This window comes from Octopus bimaculoides, chromosome 1 (assembly GCF_046866305.1).
Source record: "Octopus bimaculoides isolate indiv1 chromosome 1, ASM4686630v1, whole genome shotgun sequence".
NCBI lineage: Eukaryota > Metazoa > Mollusca > Cephalopoda > Octopoda > Octopodidae > Octopus > Octopus bimaculoides.
This window is the reverse complement of record NC_142928.1, coordinates 131,960,315-131,983,573: the sequence shown is the minus strand read 5'-3', so window position 1 is coordinate 131,983,573 and position 23,259 is coordinate 131,960,315. Positions and strand designations below refer to the sequence as shown.

General features: G+C 36.6%; 2 protein-coding genes across 3 annotated transcripts in view; one reads left to right on the top strand and one right to left on the bottom strand.

Moving 5' to 3' along the window:
* LOC106882617 (CCR4-NOT transcription complex subunit 10) overlaps window positions 1–12,020 on the top strand; it is a 36,965-nt gene extending 24,945 nt beyond the window's left edge. Inside the window, exons 12-17 of the mRNA XM_052970704.2 lie at window positions 1,322–1,435; window positions 2,632–2,762; window positions 4,109–4,168; window positions 5,684–5,805; window positions 6,811–6,883; window positions 11,248–12,020. Coding sequence (XP_052826664.1) covers window positions 1,322–1,435; window positions 2,632–2,762; window positions 4,109–4,168; window positions 5,684–5,805; window positions 6,811–6,883; window positions 11,248–11,366 — 619 coding nt within the window. The 3' untranslated portion in view covers window positions 11,367–12,020. The remainder of the gene's footprint in view (window positions 1–1,321; window positions 1,436–2,631; window positions 2,763–4,108; window positions 4,169–5,683; window positions 5,806–6,810; window positions 6,884–11,247) is intronic.
* A 2,096-nt stretch (window positions 12,021–14,116) lies between these two features.
* The window catches only part of LOC106882601 (dysbindin-A), a 33,703-nt gene continuing 24,560 nt past the window's right edge, over window positions 14,117–23,259 (bottom strand). For both annotated transcript variants that reach the window (XM_014933349.3, XM_014933341.3), the window contains exons 3-7: window positions 22,956–23,016; window positions 22,124–22,256; window positions 20,563–20,718; window positions 18,896–19,036; window positions 14,117–14,667 (exon numbers count right to left, since the gene is read on the bottom strand). In XM_014933349.3, coding sequence (XP_014788835.1) covers window positions 14,240–14,667; window positions 18,896–19,036; window positions 20,563–20,718; window positions 22,124–22,256; window positions 22,956–23,016 — 919 coding nt within the window. In that variant the 3' untranslated portion in view covers window positions 14,117–14,239. The remainder of the gene's footprint in view (window positions 14,668–18,895; window positions 19,037–20,562; window positions 20,719–22,123; window positions 22,257–22,955; window positions 23,017–23,259) is intronic.

The following is a 23,259-nucleotide window of genomic DNA, read 5'->3' as shown; positions in this document are numbered from 1 at the left end:
GTGCCACACCCTAACAGTTGAGGGAACCCGTGGAAGAGGTAGGCCCAGGAAGACCTGGGCTGAGGTGGTGAGGCAAGACCTTCGTACATTGGGCCTCACCGAGGCGATGACTACGGACCGAGACCTTTGGAAATGGGCTGTGCGTGAGAAGACCCGGCAAGCCAAGTAAGATCGTTGCCAGTGCCCCTGGACTGGTTCTTGTGCGGGTGGCACATGAGATGCACCATTTTGAGCGTGGCCGTTGCCAGTACCGCCTGACTGGCTCCTGTAGGATTTTCGAGCGAGATCGTTGCCAGTGCCCCTGGACTGGCTTGTGCGGGTGGCACATAAAAGACACCATTTCGAGCGTGGCCGTTTTCGTGCGGGTGACACGTAAAAGCACCCACTACACTCTCTGAGTGGTTGGCGTTAGGAAGGGCATCCAGCTGTAGAAACTCTGCCAAATCAGACTGGAGCCTGGTGTTGCCATCCGGTTTCACCAGTCCTCAGTCAAATCGTCCAACCCATGCTAGCATGGAAAGCGGACGTTAAACGATGATGATGATGATGATGATCTGTCATTTTCTTACCAAATATATTTCTTCTTTTTGTTAGATCTCTCTCTAATTCTCTTTCATAATTTATTCTTTGGATTTGGTGCAGTTTACATCCATAACATTGCCTGCTCGGATATATCACATTTCTCAAATACTGACAGCATAATTTTTAATAACATCTTCTGTAAAATCTTAATTTTGAAATGACTGAACCTTATCTTATTTGGTGTTGGTTGCCATGTGAATGAATATAGAAAAACAAATATTCAAACATGCTGGTTTTCTTTCTTGCTTCATACATATAAACCTACTCAAATAATTGTATCCATATTGTGTTTCTACAAAATACAAGAGTAAGGCAGCAAACAAAGAGGACAGAAGACAAGCAGCGACCAAGACAGTGAACAAATTGTATGACGTAAAAATAGTAAAGAACATGTAAGGTAGTGACATGTTAACTGCCTTGTCATTGTAATAAATAAGTAGAAAATAAAACATGACTAATAGGATGGGGAAAGGGAAAGTGTAAAAGCTGATACCGAGAACAGGTAGAGAAATAATATACGGCAACTTGTGACTATTCTGGCTCTTCCTTAAAACTGTAGTAGAGTTTGATATGAATGACATTGTGTAGAATTATATTATTTATACTCAAAAAATATATATTATGTTTGGTGAAGCAATGAAAATGTTACTGAAATAGGGGATATAGTGACTTCCAAGCCCTTGTTAGTTCTGCTAACTACAAAATTGTTGCAAAATTTAATTTTGTTTCCTTGTTTCAGGTGTTCAATTCTGACTGCTAGTGCCTATGTATCTCTGTGTCTCAACGACCATCTTATTGCTCTAAATTACACCAACAGTTTACTTTCCCAACCACGTCTTTCTGGAGCACAAAGGTAACTTTCATTCATTTCTTTGGTTTCTAAATTAATACTAACATCATTGAGAAAAAAACTTACTTGATTACTCAGTTAATTTGCTTTGTTCCATGATATTCTGAAAATATAGCTTGGTGAATTAAAGGGATTTATAGAGGAGATGGTGGTATCCTAGATTGCTGAGATTGATCAATGACAAAAAGGGAGACATCATTACCATACACAGCATCCTTTCGTACAGAAATGAGGAAAGATTGAATAACCATTTCTCACTAAAGAACTGATATGCTACTGGAAATATGTAGAGATGACCCAATCTATTGTACAGAATAGAACAGAAATTAAGAATTAAGAAAACAAAAACAACACACCTAACTGAAAATTACAGATGAATATTAGTAACTTACTGCTTCCTATAATTCTCTACTTACTAAGGAATAATAACAATTATCATATACTGGAGGACAGAAGGATATAGCAATATGCAGTGCTAGGGTTATCTCCCTGAAAGATGTTTTTTACTGGGACTGTTAGATAGACATTGATGCTTCTTGAATAGAGTTGGTACAGCTATAGAGTATGAAAGCAAAAATGATACCGTCTGATCTATAAGCTTATAATAGAATAGATTCAGTTTAAGATTTAAGGTGCAGAGATGGCTGTCTGGTTAAGAAGTTTGCTTCTCAACCACATAATTTCGGGTTCAGTGCTATTGCATGACATTTTGGGCAAGTGCAACAATAGCACCAGGCCAACCAAAACCTTGTGAGTGGATTTGTTAGGAACTAAAAGAATCTCATCATGTGTGTGTTTGTGTCTCCTTGTCTTGATGTCATGAAAAAATTGGAAACAGGTGAGGGTTGGTAACAACAATGGCATCCAGCCATAAAAGGCAATGATAATGATTCCTGTCAGTGCTTTTGTCATATGTCATTGTAAAAACACTTAACTTACCAAAGTCAACCTAGTAGGCAACTAAATATCCCTCTCATTTCAAAAGGTAAAACACAGGTAACAGTCTTGTTAATTATTATTTTATGTCAAGTCAGTATTTATTTGAAAATTGTAAATATAAGCAGAGTAGCTTCAACAATACTTGAAAATTTGGGGCTATTTGAGGCCATCCAACCTAGGCAAGTATGAAAAATTGAATGTGTGATCATTTGAAAGAAATGAGTAAAATAATTTGTTTAATATTCTGTATTGTCTTACAGGTACCTTGCGCACTTATATGCATCTGAAGCATTGGTACATCTAGACAGAATAGCTGATGCCATCCAACATCTGAATCCAGAGTACAGTAAGGATGTCAGTGTTTGTTCACAGGAACAGAAATCGGACCAAGGTATGATCTTTTTCCTCTTGAATACTTTCTGCATGTGTCTCAGGCATATATATATATATATATCACTTAGATTGTCATCAGAGATTTGAAATAATGAATAGCTATAACTCATTTCCGTGAAAATAGATTTCACTTCTGTATCATAATTTATTAAGTTGTAAGAAGGCTATTTGTAAAATGTTCGAGAAAACTGTTGTTACAAATTTGAATTTGTAAATGAAAATATAGACAAGACATCCTACCCACCATTAGTAATATGAAGAAACAGAGGTAACACAACAAATTCTATCAGTCTCTTTTGCCAAACTGCTAAGTTACAGTGACATAAACACGCCAACACCAGTTGTTAAGCGGTGATGGGGGAACAAACACAGATATAAAGACACACACACACATATAGATATATACACATATATATATATATGTGTGTGTGTGTGTGACAGGCTTCTTTCTGTTTCCATGTACCAAACCCACCTACTCACAAGGATATATATATATATAATATGTTGTGTGTACTGTTAGATGTACGACTGCTACTGTTTGAGTTTGGAGCTCCATGTACGTTCAGTTTGCCTTTAGTATATTGCTTGGGTTACTACTATATTGAGTAGTATAACTGTTCATTGTGTACATAGATAATGTAAAAAGAATTATGATAAACACTAGTTAGACATTCGACCTCAGTAATATAATGCAATAAATCTGTTCCTCTGCTGATTTGTTGTGGTTAAAGCATCCAACTGCTTTTGGAACATCAAATGCTATGGTTCCAAATAACCACAATATTGAAATGTACATAGGGAACAAATCATACAAACTTGTGTTCATCATAATTTCTCCTATATATGTATAAGGATTTTCAAGCGAGATCGTTGCCAGTACCCCTGGACTGGCTCTTGTGCGGGTGGCACATAAAATACACCATTTTGAGCATGGCCATTGCCAGTACCGCCTGACTGGCCTTCGTGTCAGTGGCACGTAAAAAGCACCCACTACACTCTCTGAGTGGTTGGCATTAGGAAGGGCATCCAGCTGTAGAAACTCTGCCAAATCAGATTGGAGCCTGGCGTAACCATCTGGTTTCAACAGTCCTCAGGCAAATCTTCCAACCCATGCTAGCATGGAAAGCGGACGTTAAACAATGATGATGATGTATAAAGAGAGATAGATTAGATAGATTGATTGATTGTTTGCTTGATTGATTGATTGTTGCTCCCTCTTGAAGCATACAAAGTAATCTATTTTTCCATACGGAGTTCTATAATTTACATTTACTCCATATAATTAATCTCATTATCAACTGGTAATGTTGTGTATAACCTGACCAGTGTTATTTACTTTAATAGATAAAAATGACAAAATGGATAAAAGTGACCGTGATCTGGCAGACACTACTGAGACTAAAGGTAAGACCTATTTTTGCCTTTCTATTTTCCCTTCGGACACCCACAAACCTGAGACTGCCTCTGGTTGTTGGATATAAAAACTACCTGGTTCAAAGTGTTCATATTTTAATTTAAACCTTTATCTTTTACTTGTTCCTGTCTCTAGACTGCAGCCATGCAGAGGCACTGCCCTGAAGGGTTTTGTTGAGCAAATCAACCCCAGTACTTACTTTTAAGCCTGATACTTATTCTATGGGTCTCTTTTTACCAAACTGCTAAGTTAAGGGAACATAAACAAACCAACACAAGACACACATGCATAGCTATATCCATACATATATTATAGTCACAGACATGAGGTTTGCTTCCCTTACCCAACCACATGGTTCTGGGTTCAGTCCCACTGCTTGACACCTCAAGCAAGTGTCTTCTATTATAGCCTCAGGCTGATCAAAGCTGGTGAGCGGATTTAGTAACCGGAAACTGAAAGAAGCTCATATATATGTGTGTGTGTGTGTGTGTCTTTGTGTCTGTGTTTATTCCTCCCCACCACTTGACAACCATTGTTGGTGTGTTTACATCTCCTGTATCTTAGCAGTTCAACAAAACAGACTGATAGAATATGTACTGGCATTGATTCATTTGACTAAAATTCTTCAAGGCAGTGCCCTAGCATGACTGCAGTCTAATGAGTGAAACAAATAAAAGATGAAAGATGAGTGTGCATGTTTAGATATACAATGGGTTTTTTTCAGTCTCCATCTACTAAATCCAGTCAAGGCTTTGGTTGGCCTGAGGTTATAGTGGAAGATACTTGTCCAAAGTACTGCACTGTGGGCCTGAACCAAGATTACATGGTTAGAAAGCAAACTTCTTATCACACAGCCACACCTACTCTTTCACTCTTTTAATTGTTTCAGTCATTTTACTGCGGCCATGCTGGAGCACCACCTTTTAGTCGAGCAAATCAACCCCAGGACTTATTCTTTAGAAGCCTAGTACTTATTTTATCAGTCTCTTTTGCCAAACTGCTAAGTTACGGGGACGTAAACACACCACCATCGGTTGTCAAGCGATACTGGTGGGGAGGGGACAAACACAGACACACAAACATATACACACACACACATACATATATATACATATATACGACGGGCTTCTTTCAGTTTCCGTCTATCAAATCCACTCACAAGGCTTTGGTCGGCCCAAGGCTATAGTAGAAGACACGTGCCCAAGGTACCACGCAGTGGGAATGAACCTGGAACCATGTGATTTTGTAAGCAAGCCACTTACCACACAGCCACTCCTGCTCTCCTGTGCAATTTTTTTTATAAGAAACTTCTGTTATAATCCAAACATCAACTTAATTACCCTAATTCATGCAAAAGTTAGTTTACTAAATCCCTCAAAATTCTTCAGTGTTTTAAATATTAACTGAAACAGCAATTTATTATGTAAGAAATATGGTTACAAACGGATCAAACCCACCTACACTCTATGTGTATTATGTATTAATTATCATAACATCTTTTACAGGAGCCTTAGTATCATGGACGCCTGCAAAACCACAGAAAGCTCAAGCTGTGTTGTTGTACAACCTTGCGGCAACATTAGCTATTAGTGGGGAATATAGCAAAGCTCTAAAACACCTAGGAGAGGTAAGCATATATTCTTAGATTTATTTGAATTTTTCCTTCTTTCTTTTCTTTTTGGCAATGCAAGTTAGGAGAGTTTAATCCTCTGCCTGTTCAAAGCATTTTTATAAGTTTGTCCTAAACGTCCATGCTTGTTTATATACTTTTAGTTACCTCTTGTTTCATACATTCTGAGTAATATAAAAATTTATTTTCATAAGTTCCAAGTTACTCTGGTGGTTGAAAAAGAATGGGAATGTGTATCATATATCCTGATATATGGACGTCAAGGAAAAGGCGGTGAGCTGGCAGAATCGTTAGCACGCCGGGCGAAATGCTTAGCTGTATTTCGTCTGTGTTTATGTTCTGAGTTCAAATTCCGCCAAGGTCAACTTTGCCTTTCATCCTTTCGGGGTCAATAAATTAAGTACCAGTTACGCACTGGGGTCGATGTAATTGACTTAATCCCTTTGTCTGTCCTTGTTTGTCCCCTCTATGTTTAGCCCCTTGTGGGCAATAAAGAAATAAGAAAATATATCCTGTGTATCATATATGATGCCTGGCTGCCGAGAAAATATTTCCTGTGTATCATATATGATGCCTGGCTGCCGAGAAAATATATCCTGTGTATCATATATGGTGCATGGATGCCGAGAAAATATATCTGTATCATAGATGATGTATGGATGCCAAGAAAATATACTCTGTGTTTCACATGTGATACACAGAACAAGCAAAGGGTTAAGCAACACTTTGAATTACATTTCAAAGTAATTCCTTTGAAATGGTTTAAAATTTTTTTTTTTTCTTTTTCATTTAATTATTTCCACATGTTTCCACATTTTACTTGACAACAAACTTTATAATTGGAACAGCTATATGTAGCAGTATTTATAATTGTTTCCAATAATTGTAAAACTAGAAAGAATTCAGAATGTCATTTTTAATATTTATACGTTTAGTTGCATTCTTGGAAGAAAATCACTGACTCTATTTCCACTAAATTTTTGTGTTTCTTTCATGTTACAGAGTAGTCAATTAATATGCCAGCCATTCCCAGCCCAGATGTATTGCCTAAAGCTCTATCTTGATCTCATTGAAGGTAAATAAACATGTATCTAATATAACAGATTATCAGAAAAGGGACCTAGTATGTTTTGTTGTTGTTCAAATCTTTTCAAGAAGACCTAAGATCAAAGGTTGTCCAGCTTTGACCATCTTGTCGTTTTGTATATCAGGGTCACAGTGTCTAATGTATCCTTCTTTGTTTAAGATTGTAGGATATGATTTGAAGATTTGAGTGCTGTTTCTAGTAGGTCAAGCAAATGTGTAATGGCCCCCTCATTGTCTGTATGTGTTTGGTTTACTCTTAGAGTTAAATTAATGAGCTAAATACCAAAGTAATGTAAAGACCCCCTTCAGTCATGAATGACCATGAGATTGCACCTAGAAAGTTCCCCTCTGAGGCACAAGTCTGGGCAAGAATTTTTGTTAAAGATCAGCAGTCGCCCATGCATACCAACCTCCTCTCTCTATACCAACAATGTTGTACAAGGGAAAGGAAAAGGTTTATACAGCTTGGCACCGATGATGCCACAACTCATTTCTACAACTAAGTCTTGCTCAAGAACACAACACACAGCTGAGTTTTGGAATTAAACTCACCACCTCATAATTATAAGCCTAATGTTCTAACCACTGAACCATGTGTCTTCACCTAAATACTACAATTTTAATATTACAGAAATGCAGTATTTTATATGATATTGTGTTGGGTAGAACACATACACACTCAAGAAACCTGCTACATACCCACAGAAAGCTTTTTTTAATTTCATGGAAAATTAAAAAGTGATCTGCAATTAAAAAAGCACAGATACAAATTTATTCCTTTCTCCGAATTATTGATTGTGTATTCATTAATGTTGTATCCAGCTAAGAAAACAATAGCCTGTGCTGAAGTATATTTTAATTAATTTATCATTTTGGTCAATTTCTGTATGACCTGAAAAAAAATAACAGACAATTTTTTGTATTTAGAATACATACTGATTGACTGCTTTAGATTTAACGCAACTCTCAAGCAAAATGGAATATTCTTAATTGTTACAATCAGTGGGTCTCTACGTTGTTAGCATGTGTAATATTTCTGACCATTGTAATGTGTCTGTCATCAATATTGCTTTTAATGTCCACTTTTCCATACCTGCTGATTTTCCATAGTGGATGCCCTTTCTGTTCCCAACTCTCACCTGTTTCTAAGTAATGCAATATTTCCCCCATGGCCAGACATGTTTTGACCAAAGACTGGAAATAGATATCAACTGATTAATGATGGCATTCATTTACAACTATCACTTGATGTCAAGATAAGGAGACACATTCCCTCCACCCCTATATATATATATATATATATATATATATATAAACACAGGCAAATCAAAAAAATAAAAACACAAACAAAAGTCAAAAGGTTATACACAATGAATGTATTAGGGCGATGTTTTGAGCATGGCACTCCATTTGAAAGAGGAAAGTGGGAAGGTCCGGAGAGAAGGAAAAGAACAGTCTGAGAAAAGCACATGTGGTTACATATACACACACAAATATACAACAGGCTTTTAATTTCTATCTACCAGATCCATTCACAAGACTTTGTGGGGCTATAGTTGAAGACATTCGCCCATTGTGCCACACAGTGGGGCTCAGCCCAAACCCACATAGCTCGAAAGTAAATGTCTTAACTACACAAAAGTCCATTTTCCTACAGATATATGTAGATTTTTTTGTACAATGAGAAAAGTTAGCAGCTGTACTTGTCTTTGTATATGTTTTATAGAAACAGGCTTATTGACAGATGCAGTATGATTGTATTTTATATGTTGTAAACTTAATTCAGTGCCTGGTTTAAACACCACTACTTGGCACCTTGGAGGTGTTTAATTGAGTCCATCTGCTCTGTTGCAAGCTTTCTGGTTAGATGTTTCATTTGAGGATACCTTCATCCTTCTCTCTTATCTGGGTTTAGCTGAACAAACACAGACACACACACACTCACATAGATATAAATGTATGTGTGTACGTGTTACTTCATAAGATGTTTCAAGCTAAGTAAAGTCAGTCTTCCACACATACAGACTTGTTTCTGGTATCGGTGGCATATAAAAAGTACCTGTGCCAATGGCATATAAAAAACACCTAGCTCATTTGTTAAATGGCTTGTATTAGGAAAGGCATCCAGCTGTATAAACTATGCCACAACAGACAATTGGAGTCTGGCCAGCTCCATGTCAAACCGTCCAACCCATGCCAGCATAGAAAGGAGACATTAAACGATGATGATGTGCACATCTATTTGTGTTTGTTCAACTAAACATTTCAAGGTGGTGCCCCATGGTGGTGTCCACAATCCAATGACTGAACCTGATAAAAATATATAATTAACTTATATACATGTTTAATTTGATATTTAGTTCTAAAGATATAGCTTATCACAGCGAATATACCAAATTTCATTACAAAAGTAATGCATCTTAATTATCTGATCTTGGTTGTTTTTTTGTTTTTTTGGCATTCTCTACATTTGAGGGTGAAGTTTTTGCTGCATATTGCGTTTTCCAGAATCAGATGTATAAATTTGCAATTAATTACACATTTGTTTAAAAGTTGAAAACCTTGGGAAATATATGAGTATAACTATTGTTTTTTAGTTATGTCCCAAGGTTTTAAATTGCAAGTATTTAAATTTGCAAAGTAACACTTTTCAGCCAAATTGCATTTTAACTTCAAGATATGTTGTCCAGTATTCATAATTTCTGTCACCTGATGAATGTGTTGCCAAGATCTTTCAAATACAACCAGTTTTTTTTATAGGTGAAGGGCGTGACTGTGTGGTAAGAAGTTTGCTTCCCAGCCACATGGTCACAGGTTCAGTCCCACTGTGTGGTACCTTGAACAAACATCTACTATAATAGCCTCGGGCCAATCAAAGCCTTGTGAGTGGATCTGGTAGACAGAAACTGAAAGATGCCCGTTGTAGATATATGTTTGCATGTGTATGTTACTCTCTCCTTCTTTGACTTTATATGATAGATGTAAATGAATGTCACCATTATGCAAGTGGTGTACTTCACTTCCAATCTTCTGTGAAAACATGTCATGGGGAATATCATCTTACTTGGAAATAGGTGAGGGTTGGCAACAGGAAGGGCATCCAGCTGCACAAAACTCCACCTTAACAAATTCTGTCCAACTCCTGCAAGTATGGAAAAGTGAACATTAAAATGACGATTATGATGTCCTATGACTTTGGTATACTGTACCAAATAACAGGTTACTAACTAATGTTTGATTTCTGTCCTAAAATTGCTTGGATTTTCTTTTTCTTTTTTCTCATGTATCAAAAAATTCCCGGACTAGTTATGTTTAATAAAAAATAACTTATTCACCTAAGTTTTAACATCATTTCCTTCAAAATAGTCCACTTTGTGCAGCAGACACTGGTCCCAGCATTCCTATTACTTCTGGAATCCAACTTGGACGTCCCTTTCCATAAGCGAGTCGAGGACCTTCTGTGATTCACTCTGGATCTCAACAATGGCATTAAAAGAGCAACCTTTGAGTTGCATTTTCATCTTGGGGAAGAGATGGAAGTCTGCAGGTACTAAATCTGGCGAAAAGGGTGGATGCAGAAGTGATACCATGTTTTTGAGGAGAAACTCATGAGTAAGGAGAGCTCGAAGAAGAATCCAGTTCTTCATGCTCCACAGACTGTGTTGGTTTCACCGAATGTCATCCCTCAAACACTTCAAAACATCACAGCAGAACTTTCGATTGACACTCTGGCTCTGGAGGGATAAATTTTCCATGCACAATACCACATTTCTGGGGGTGACACTCATGACAGGTCTTCCAGGGATGTTCTTCCACTTTTTGAAGAACCCGTGCCACTGAAAACATGGTGCACGACCCATTGCCTCATTGCTGTAAGCTTGCCAAAGCATGCTCAATGTTTGTGTAGCAGACTTCTCAAGTTTAACGCAAAATTTCACGTTGGCTCTTTGTTCCTCTCCATGACAAAATGGCAGACAACAGCAAACATGTAATCACAAAAACACAAATTTCAAAACTTGTAAAGTAAAGAACGATGTTACTGCCTCATGAAGGTCACTCCTAGCTCGCAACCGTATGATGCCATCTGTTGGCATGCTACAGAACTAGTCCAGAAACTTTTTGATACCACCTTGTATTTGTATATATATATATATATAAAAGATTAATAATTATTTCTTCATAATTGTGATGAATCTTCCACTAAGATGACGCAGCTTTCCAGTGTGCAAGCCCAGTCAAACTGTCCAACCCATGCTAGTATGGACAACGGGCGTTAAATGATGATGATGAATTGTGATGAATAATAAAATAAATTAATTTCTAACTTCCTGAATTTATCTTTTTCTTTCTTAGGCCGCCGAGCAACTGCCCAATACATCATTAAAGAGTCCTTTGGTCATGTGACTCCCAATAGAGTGGATATGTCAATGATGAACAAGAAAAGCTTATCAAGTGACCAATTACTGCCATGAGATCTTGCCCCTGTGAGTGATTGCTGTGAAAACTTTAAAAACCTGTTCAGTCTTCAGACGACCTCAGCATTCTTTGAATGGCTATTATATGTATAATGGCCATTAGTCTGTACCTTTTTTCTGTGTTTAAAAGGTCACTTGCCATTCCTGTCTCTTGAAACCCTGTATTGGGGAACATCTGAAAATTGACAGTTTGGGGGCTCTTAGCTGCTGTCTCTGAGAAATGAACTACATTCATTAGAAAGGAAATCGAAAAAAAAAAACACACTAAACTGTTATTCATTGTTTGTCTCTTTCTTTCAGTCCAGCATCTGTAGCACAATGGAAGTGAGTAGAATGGAAGCTGAGTAATTAATTTCTTTCATTATGTCATACACTTTTTGCTGTGGCACCACCTACATCTAGCTCTCTTCTCTTTTCAACATTTCCTATCTGTCTTCGAACAGATTCTACCTCTCTCTCTCTCTCTCTTTCTTTCTCTCTACAAGCATTTTCAGAATCTTTTCACTGGAAATTCACTCTAATATAAAAAATGGAAACAGTTTCAATTATTGATGAAACTGAATGTCACATTTTCCCCGCCATTTTTGAATGAATGTTTGTGTGCAGTTATTAGCTTGGACTGGAATAAATTGTTTCAAAGAAGAAAAAAAACCTTACTTTTTGATGAGTTTGTGTAATTTTGATTTTTATGCGCTTTCATTTTTAGGTGATTTAGAAGCCCATAATAACTGGTTTTTCGGCGATCATTCGATAGTAGTGTGCTACTTGTCAACCAGTAGTCAGCTGGTCAACATGTCTTTGTTTACATCAATTCGGCAATTTCCGTAAAGAAAGAGGGAAAGGGCGTGGATCTATTTTAAAACGGGGGCCACATTTTTCATTAATGTTTTACGTAGTGTTTTTGGTACCGAAAGACTTTCAAACTTCGTATACTTATCTATTTTGTGTTATAGAACAGAAAAATATTTTTGTATTCGAATTTATTTCATGTAAAAAATTGTCTAATTTCAATAATTTCAACCAATCACTGACAAGTATTCAGTTGTTTACATTTACTCCTTTGGCTGATTAAGCAATGTAAAGCGTATTTAATCTCCATACCTTCGTTTTATTTGCTTTAACCCTAACCTTAGGGTTAGGGTTAATTGTTTCAGAATCGTTTGTTTATGTAGTCGGCACTTAATGTATATCGGCTGAATGGACGTCAGTGATTGGTTGAAATTACAGAAATACGACAACTTTAACATGGAATAACTTATGGATTTCTTTTTTTTTAAAGAAGACTAAGAGAAAAGAGAAAAAGATGTTTTATATGACACATTCTACCAGTGTTCCAAGTTTCAAAGTGTTTCGTTAATGAAAAATGTGCCCCCCCCCCCCCCCCCCCCGTTTTAAAAAAGATCCAAGGGCGTTAGTCAGCAGGTAGCAGACAGCAGGCACTCACTTTCTCTCTCTCTCTCTTAAAAACACATGTCACTTATCACTCTCTCTGCTACCTGCTGACTAACGCCCTTTCCCTCTTTCTTTATGGAAATTGCTGAATTGATGTAAACAAAGACATGTTGACCAGCTGACTAATGGTTGACAATCAGCAGGTACTGGTTGACAAGGAGCGCACTACTATCGAATGATCGCTGGTTTTTCTTTTCTGTTATAGTTTATCATTAATATTTTGCCATGCCAAAATGCGCTGGATAGTTTAGTAAATTTGAATATTCATACTCTAGTAGATCCTGTTTTGATAGTTGTTGGAGTACTCTTTCTACTTCGCTGTGAAGTGGAAATAGTAACTTGGTAGCTAAGCTTTAAAAAAAATAGTTTAGTAAAATTTAAATTCATGACTATGCTATCATCATACCTTTTAATTTTTCATTTATGGTTGTAAATAGTTTAGGCGGGATTTTCAGAACTCTTTTAGGAAAATTTGAATATCACAACACTGCATTTCATTTCCAAGTAACACTGAAGTTGTCAAAAACACAATACAACTGGATTAGCAGCTCATGCATTATAAGATCAAATTTGGCAGCAGTTTGTTTCTGCTTATATTTCAACTAATCTAATTGGTGAAAATACTTGCCAGATTGTTAACTGTTCTTCATGCACTGGTTGGCATATCACTCACTTCATCATCATCATCGTCATTTAACGTCTGCTTTCCATGCTAACATGGGTTGGACGATTTGACTGAGGACTGGTGAAACCAGATGACTACACCAGGCTCCAATCTGATCTGGCAGAGTTTCTACAGCTGGATGCCCTTCCTAACGCCAACCACTCTGAGAGTGTAGTGGGTGTTTTTATGTGCCAGCGGCATGAAGGCCAGTCAGGCGGTACTGGTAACGGCCACGCTCAAAATGGTGTATTTTACGTGCCACCTGCACAGGAGCCAGTTCAGCGGCACTGGCAACGATCTCGCTCGAATGTCTTTACACATATCGTTTTTATATAAAGAATGTTGCTTACATGCTATACTCTATAACCCTAATAATAGTTTCTATCATATATAAATCTTGTTCCAAAACATAACTTTGTCATAAGGTTTGATGGTGTACTTAGTATAATAATTAATAAGTGGTGAATATTGAAGAGATGCAATTTCCAGCAACCAGAACCCAATTTTAATTGTTGATTGAAATCAATTCACTTCTTTTATGCTGCTAATACTTACAGGGCTTCCTCTTCCTGTAATGAAAACAAACCAAAATAATGGCCAAAGGATGGAATAAACAAAAGAAAAGCAAAAGTGTGGATGCATGATATGTATTAGTTTATTAACTGTACTGTTTAATGACAGTTTTAATTTCAGAAATATTTAATATTGTTAAATGAAAAGAAACAAATTCAGTCTTAGCAAATTCTGCATGGAATCATTTGTTAGAATTTACAGAATCCTCATTTTGAAAGGTCTCTGTCTTACATAAAGCTGGGTTAGTTTGTAGATTTGCATCTTCATCTCCAGTAGAGTGATCTGTCACAGATTCATCAGCCTCTGGATTAACAGATTGTGAATTATCGGACTTTGGTGGTTGGTTTTCCCCTTCGGTCTCACTGTATGCTGATGATTCATCAGCAGCTCCCCACTCACTGCCTGGTGTCATAGGGGTCAAAAGGTCAACATCTGAAGGAGAAGTAATGTCTCCTGCTACATTAGAGGAGAAAGATATGCCAAGAAGTCCCTTCTCACTACAAGGAGTTACTTCAGTGGATGCTAAAAATGCTGCCAAACCAGATTCATCTTGGTCCAGTGTAATATCACTAAGATCCAGGTTCTTTGTTCCTTCACCATTTGGAAGTCCTGAAAATAAAGCCAGTCTTCATATAAAAAGATTTATTTTTGATTAGGTACAAAATAAATGATGGAGAGGGAGTGGTACAATCAAACCTATTCAAAGAATATTACTGGTGCTTTATTTTACTGACTCCAGTGACATGAAAATTCATGTTTACAAACTAAAATAAATCCTAAAGATAATAATGTGATATTAAGCTAGTTACACCATGGAGAAAAAATATGATACAAAAATGTTTCTTTGAGGTACATAGTGATTGTGTTTTGGTGCTATTGAAGGAGACAAGGCTGTTATGTCATAATTGAAATGTAGATGGTTTTATTGTATGTTGATGTCTTGCAAACAACTTGCGCATGCAAGTGCTACCAGTCGAGAACTCCACATACCAGAAACCAGCAAGTGTATGGGGTCATCAGGAGAGAATGCGCGCCGTTTCGGGGCCTACCTCTCGATGGCATCAATGCGCACCGGCCCCCCTCACTGATATGAGGCCCTGCTTGCTAGATCAACTGGTTATTAAAAACAAAGCTCAATATTTCTCTAGCCATCGCTCATCGTCTCTTTTTAACCAAATCCAGTGGCTAGCCTTCTCCACTGTATTTTGGATATCGGTGTATTTTGAATAATGTGCAGAAGATGACAGTGAGTGGTATCATCTGCATAGAAGTAGTTAAAGCAGTGGTTGAACAATAACCAAATCTCATATTACACCAAAATTGATAAAGTGTAAGTTAGAGAGAGAACACATTAGTATATGGTATAATGAAAGGAAACTCCCAAAAGCTGACAAGTTAATAGAATTTGACAGTTTCCTTTTATCATTTACTTGTTTCAGTTATTTGACTGTGGCCATGTTGAGGCATCACCTTGAAGGGTTTTTAGTCAAACAAATCAACTCCAGGATCTATTTTTCTTTAAAGCCTAGTACTTATTTTATTGGTCTCTTTTGCTGAACTGCTAATGATATGGGAACATAAACACACCAACACTGGTGTTGTCAAGTAGTGGTGGGGAACAAACATACACAAAGACACACACACACACAACCAACTTCTTTCATTTCATCTACCAAATCTACTCGCAAGACTTTGGTCAGCCCAAGGCTAAAGTAGAAGAACACAGTAGAAGGTGTCGAGCTGGCAGAAACGTTAGCACGCCGGGTGAAATGCTTAGCAGTATTTCGTCTGCCGCTACGTTCTGAGTTCAAATTCTGCCGAGGTCAACTTTGCCTTTCATCCTTTCGGGGTTGATTAAATAAGTACCAGTTACGCACTGGGGTCGATATAATCAACTTAATCCGTTTGTCTGTCCCCTCTATGTTTAGCCCCTTCTGGGCAATAAAGAAATAAGAAGACACTTGCCCAAGGTACCATGCAGTGAGATTGAATCTAGAACCAGTTCTCAGGACCAGGCATTTGAAAGTTTTGCCGAGGCCATTGTCACCAGTACTACTTTCAAATTTTCAAGGGGAAGGGATTCTGTTCCATGATGTAAGAAATGAAATTTTCTGTGTATTTAGATTTACAGAAATGATAATGGTGATGACTAAGGAGGAAAAGAGGTGGCTTTAAGATGATGGGAGTGAGAGCAATAGATCTATAATCTGTAAGATTAAAGAAGCTGCCTTTTTTTGGAAATGAGACAATTAGTCTCATTTTTCATAGACTGGAATTGATCTGTACACAGAGAAAAACTGAACATTTTGGCAACATAAAGTCAGGAACACAAATTGAGGATATTTAAAAGGACACCATCAGAAATATTTACATTTGGTGATTGTGTAATGGAGAGTAGGATATTTAAGAGGGGTTTAGTTGCATGTACACCATAAAGCTGGAAGCAAAATAGGTTTTATGAGACATGCTGTTTACAAGGACTATTTTAATTTAGTTCAGTAGGATTCTGCTAAGTTGAAAGAGGCCCTCTTGGCAAAGGATCTATTTATTGTACAAAAAGGCCTGCTTTGCTTTCCAAGTAGTTGTCTTTCAAGTGTTGTTATGATGAATAACTGACTCCCAGTAGGTGGTGGTGAATGACTATTGCAAGCAGTATTGTTCACTTGTTGCAGTACAATTTCAAGTGAACAACTTGGGTGTCTTAGTTTTAACTAAGAGAAGAAGTAATTTTAGTTTGTGTTGCAGGTGAATATTTACAGCCAGAGTTAGTAGACGTACAACCAAAGAGCTAACTTGAAGTGCAGTAGGAATATGTGAATTGTTTTTATCTTGATTAGGCAGGAGATGGTGATGACTAGGTTTAGAGGTGAGATAAATGTCTGAAATGCAGGATGAGAATTAGTTAACCAATTGATGATGGTAGTGGAAGGAGTTTGCAAAGTTATATAGACAGACAGGTGCAGGAGTGGCTGTGTGGTAAGTAGCTTGCTTACCAACCACATGGTTCTGGGTTCATTCCCACTGCGTGGCACCTTGGGTACGTGTCTTCTACTATAGCCTCGGGCCGACCAAAGCCTTGTGAGTGGATTTGGTAGACGGAAACTGAAAGAAGCCTGTCGTATATATGTATATGTTTGTGTGTCTGTGTTTGTCCCCCCAACATCGCTTGACAACCAATGGTGGTGTGTCTAGGTCCCTGTAACTTAGCGGTTCGGCAAAAGAGACCGATAGAATAAGTACTAAGCATCCATAGAATAAGTCCTGGGGTCGATTTGCTCGACTAAAGGCGGTGCTCCAGCATGGCCACAGTCAAATGACCGAAACAAGTAAAAGAGTAAAGGAGAGTAAGACATCATCATTTTATGTCCACTTTCCATGCTGGCATTGGTTGGATGAGTCATTTCTTACAGCAAACCACTGCTCTCATAGGCTAAAGCTCATATATGTTATTTTTACCCAGTTTCTATGGTTGGATGCTTTTCTTATCACCAGCCCCTTTATAGAATGTAATGGGAGCATTTTCTTGTGGTATCAGTACTAGAGAGGTTTATAAAATAAGACTAAAGAGAACTCGAAACCCTGTGCTTTTTCTACTCCTTTGCCATCCATTTTACATTTGTGTAATGGGGATATTTTACATGGCATCAGTTTTCTCCACTTGCTTACCATCCACTTTACAGTGTATAGTGTATGTATTTTTCATGGTATCAAAATTAACCCTTTAGTGTTTAAACCGGCCATATCTGGCCCAGATATTTCTTCTGTTTTATGTTCAAACTGGCCTGATCTAACCTCTCACACCTACCCTACAATGCCATTCTAAAAATAGACAACAACAGCATCAAAATCTCAAAGTTATGAGACAATATATTATTAATTCAAAACAATATGAATAAATAAGTTTTACACTTGACAGAGTAATTTGAACACTAAAGGGTTAAGGACATTGTTGAGTCCTTCAGATAGAACTAAGGGACACTCAACCCTATTTCACTTCTGCTCACTCACTAATCACTGTAGCTAAAGTCCGTTGGGGAGAGGGAGTGTTTTTTTCCTGTGGTACCAGTATATGAATTGTGTGAGGAGGGTGCCTTGTACACTGTGAGTGCAGAGAGTACCCAGTGACCTAAGATGTGTGCTTTTGCTCATTTAATATGACTGAAGAGGGAAACAGTGGAAGGCCAGAACAGAAGTGGACAAATGCAAGAGAAGGTTGTAGGTGATAACAGAAGTGGTGCAACAGAGAGAAAGATTGTGGATGGCAGCAGTACAGAAGAGTGAAGTGTAGTGTATTGAGAGGGAATTTGACCAAATGAAGGTGAGGCAAGTCTATACATGTGTTCATACCATCTTTCTTACTGCAGAAGCCATCTAAGTTAGCTGATATGTTTCAGAGAAATAAGAATGAATAAAGTGGAGGGTGTGAGAGGAAAGAAGACAGAGGGTAAACAGAAGAAAAGAATGAGGAGAATATTTGAAGATTGTATATAGATGAAGTAGGTAACATTCTTTGGTGAAAATGTGATAAGGTGGTTACATAAAAGAAACTAAGTTTAGAACATGTAGGCAGAATTTTGAATAAAACAGAATTTCAATTAATGTAGTAGGTGGATCATCTACATATGTTCTAATTGAAGTTAATTATTTTATGAACATTAAATGTCAGACCATTATTCCTTGAAAGAGTAAACAGAAATGAAGCCAAAACAGAATTTTGTAAGGTGGAAGAAAAGAAAAAGGATAAAAGATTAGAATGAAGGTGGAAGTTCTATCATTAATATGTAATAAGTATAGAGTAGAGAACTGAAGCTGTTGTAGAAGCAAATAGGAAACATACTGTTCATATGGCCATGTGTACGATAATAATCTAAGTCATTTTGGAATGCTTCTTCAAATGTTTCTGATCTTTCACGCAGTACATCCTGCTTCTGTTTTACCTTTTTCTCAGCTTGGATTGCAAGTTCTATGTTCTTTTGAGCTGAAAAAAAATACAAATAACAGTTATTACTTACAACAAAAGTGCCTTTATTCACTGAAGTGTTATAAAAATATTTTTCTAAAATCATTTGACAGAGAGGTAGTGCCATTAACACAGGCCAAATTACGACGATGAGGTTGATATAGTTCATGTTCAGTCTGAATATCTGTAGGTTGAACTTTTAGGAAAACATGAGAAGATTGATTAGGAAAAAGGGTTTAGTGCATGATCTTGAGAGGCGGAAGAATGCATGAAGTGAACTGGACAGAGTGGTATGCTGCTCACTAGCACAAAGAGATGAAGTTACTGTGTTGGTAGAAGAGACTATTTTGAGCCAGTGATATTTTTGCGTTGGTGAGCAAGTCTTCACCAATCAGCTGGACAACCTTCTTTTAGATATAATCCAAACATGCACAGTACAATTAAACTTCATAAAGAGTGGGTAATTGGTTGCATTGAAGTTGTCATTGTTGTGCAAGTAATAAACAAGGCAGAGGCAATTGATGTAAGTCAGTTACTGTTTCTCTACCGAAGTATTTTATGACCCTGGACAGGAAACCTAATCTTTAAAATGCAACAGGTACAAGTACAATGAACTTGCAAATCCCAAGATTTTTGTACACACTGGTTGCTAAAAATTAGAGGGAACATTAACCCTTTAGTATTTAAACCAGCCATATCTAGCCCAAATATTATACTTGTTTTATGTACCGACTACCCATATTCAGCCTCTCACACCTACTCTACATTGCCATACTAAAAATATACAAGCACATCATCGAAATCTCAATACAAAAAGATAATGCATGAGTAATTCAGAATAATGCAAATAAATAAGCTTTACATTAGACAGAATAATCTGAATGCTAAAGAGTTAATCTCTGACTTCTTTGTTCAATGTGAGCTTCCTTTTTCAAGACAACTTGGATACTTGGATGTGGTTTAAAAGAGATTTGGCTGCTATCTCTAGCAAGTAAAGTAACTACATAGAGACTGCCTCATTAGTCCAGATTAAATGTAGTTGAAGTTTTACATAAAGCATTTAAAAAAAAAAATTGTCAACTTTTCACTTATAAGAAATAATTTTTGAAAATATAATTTTCATTCCCCTTATGATAAAGTCATCATGCATTAAAAAGCAGGGGAGATGATGATGGGAAATTAGTGCTTACTGTTCAGCCGGAATTGTTCTAAGTTGATTGATGGTGGGTAAAATAAAGAGTGGGCAAGATGTAATAGTATGGCATCTAGAGCTTAGGGTACAGTAGTAAAAAAAAAAAAAGATTTGGTGCAGATGAGTTCAGAGGTTAACACATGGTAGTACTATAGGGAGAAAAACAGCAAAGGTTGTAGAGTGTTATTAAGTTAAAGTTTAACTACTAGGAGACTAAACTTTTCTTCAGTTTATTTGGGAAATAAGACTACAGAATAAATGTCTCTAAAAATATCAATAAGAAAACTACAAGAATGATTTCTTTTTAAATACAGTAATTGTATAGTAAAAATGAAAAGATATTTCATCTTACATGCTAATCTTTTCAATTCTTCTTCTTTCTTTCTCCTATAATTATTGAGTTGGTCTGTGTGTGATTGCATATGTTGTTTCAGTTCCTGGGTTTCGCTAACATTCTCCAATCGCACAAGGGCTGACTCAACTGAATCACAACTCTCTTCTAAGCAAGCTACATAAAAAAAAAATTATCTTTACATTATATAGAGAAACACATGGAAAATTTCATAAGCTTTACAGTTTTGAGTGACATACTGAAATTTATGAAATAAAACAAATCATTAAACATGAAAAACACTTAACCTCTTTAAAAAACCACACAATGAGTGCTAACCCCAAAATTTTCAACCTAAGGTGGTGAATTGTTTTGTTTTTTTTTATTTTTCTTGGTTTTCTTCTCTTCTTCTCATTCTTATGTATATATTTAAATCTAATATAATAAATTCAAACCTGAAGTGTTACAGCTGCAAACTCTGCATAAGTACAACAGAATTTAATTAACATAAAAATATCTTCAAACATTTATATGCAATCCTAATTAAAGATCTGATTAAGTTTCATAGAAAATTGATACTGCTAAATCTTTCATTAGCTTAATAACATCCATATTCACCAGGTCTATAGACATTATCAGTAACACACTTTGAAAACTTGATGTGATCCAAGCCACTGGCTTCACAGAGGTTCCTCTACCCAGCATCCTGTGAATGTTGTCAGTCAGCAGCTGACTCTTTCACTAAGACTGCACATCCAATATACTGTTACCTATGGCTTTCCCTATAACCCAATGAGCAGTGAACTCAAAATCAGTTCACTGCTTGAACCCTCACCAAACACTACAAGATAAGGCTTGATGACACATACACCTGCTTGCTATGGATTGTTCTGAAAATTTTCAGGGAAAAGCATCAGAACAAAGAAAGGCTGTGTGGCAGTCTTTTTACTATCACTGAGATAGACACGTGTTTTTCAGATTGTTGGAGAGTTAAGCAAGACCTTGTTAGTGATACACTAAACTCCTATGGACACACTGACATAGATACACACAATTTGGCCACCCAGTAAACAAATCATTCATCAACTAGCTTTGTATGGACACTGAATGTTGCCCTGCTGATCTCCTGAATGCTATGCAAGATTGTGATGGGCAGCACGACTGATTCAGAGCAAATCTGAGCAACCTCAACCCAATGATTACTGCTAAAGGTAGGGAACAGCTAGTAGCACAATGATATGATAATACATTGGAATTTTAAACTGGTGATATGAATTTGATTCCTATCTATTTCTTTTGTAGCTAGTATTGTAGTGCGACAGTAAAGCTTTGTTGAAGAAAGTATGTAGGCTGCTTTTTATTTGCAGTTGGAGTGTTTTTATTTGTGACACTAAGGCACTTGGTGTAACCATTCATATCACTTCTTATGCTCTTTATCTAGTAAGTGTAAACAAAAGGTAAACATTGATATTAGTTTCCTAGCTGCTTGTCAATGCCAGTGCATGTGATCTTTCTATTCCTTGTCAATCTACATAAATTCCAAAGAATGGAAAAAATGAGAAGCATTGGAAATCTTGCTTACCCAATAAATCAGTCAAGTTCTGCAAAACACCCAAGAAACTTGGAAGACTTTTCACTTCTCTATAAAATCCAGTTAAATTGTTACAGTTCTTTTTTATATCACCATATATAATTTGGATTTCACGGTCCAATGACTGTAGAAATAACAAAAACAAAATTAAAACCAATAACATTAATAATACAAACATTTTAAGAATCATTCTAAAACAGTTGGACTGTACCTATAACCATCAAAAAGATGGCACCAAAGAAAATTAAGATATTGAATAATTCAAGACTGGCCTTCGTGCCGGTGGCACGTAAAAGCACCCACTACACTCTTGGAGTGGTTGGTGTTAGGAAGGGCATCCAGCTATAGAAACTCTGCCAAATCAGATTGGAGCCTGGTGTAGCCATCTGATTTACCAGTCCTTAGTCAAATCGTCCAACCCATGCTAGCATGGAAAGTGGACGTTAAATGATGATGATGATTAAACAAGAATGTACAGGAAGCTGGTATGTCATGTAGAGTTAGATACAGGCTCAAGGTTTAAGAAGAATCAAACTGGACTTTGAGTTAAAGCCAATCAATTTACTAGATAATATATAAACTTACATACTGATTAACTATAATAATTTCAAAAGTAGAAAAAGGTAAAAAAGTTTATCATTTATAATGTGTGTATCTATTTTGGCCTTCTAAAAGTTGATAGCAAAATAAATTAAAAGATTTTCCTTAACTCTATAGAAATAGAAATTTGTGCAAGGAGCAAAGTTTGTAGGAAATATTTTTGTGCAAGAAATGAAACTATTTTTTTACACAAAACTAAAAGTAAAATAAGGAATTCCATTACCTCAGCTTTCTTGGCATTTTCTTCATTGGCTTTTTGTATATCTTTCCATAATAACTGATACCTGTAAGTAATGCCACATTTCCTTTTATCACAAGAATTTCTGATTGATTCACAAGCATATTTACGAACAAGCCACTTCTTTTAAAAGCAAGATTCATGTCATCTTCATTATTATTATTTTCATATTCTCTAAAAATATCTTAACTTGTTATTCAGTTGAACTGAATAAAGCAAATGAGGCTTGTCCTGATGTAATACTACTTGCATACTTTAAACTCATAATGTATTGTTGTTACTTTTGAAA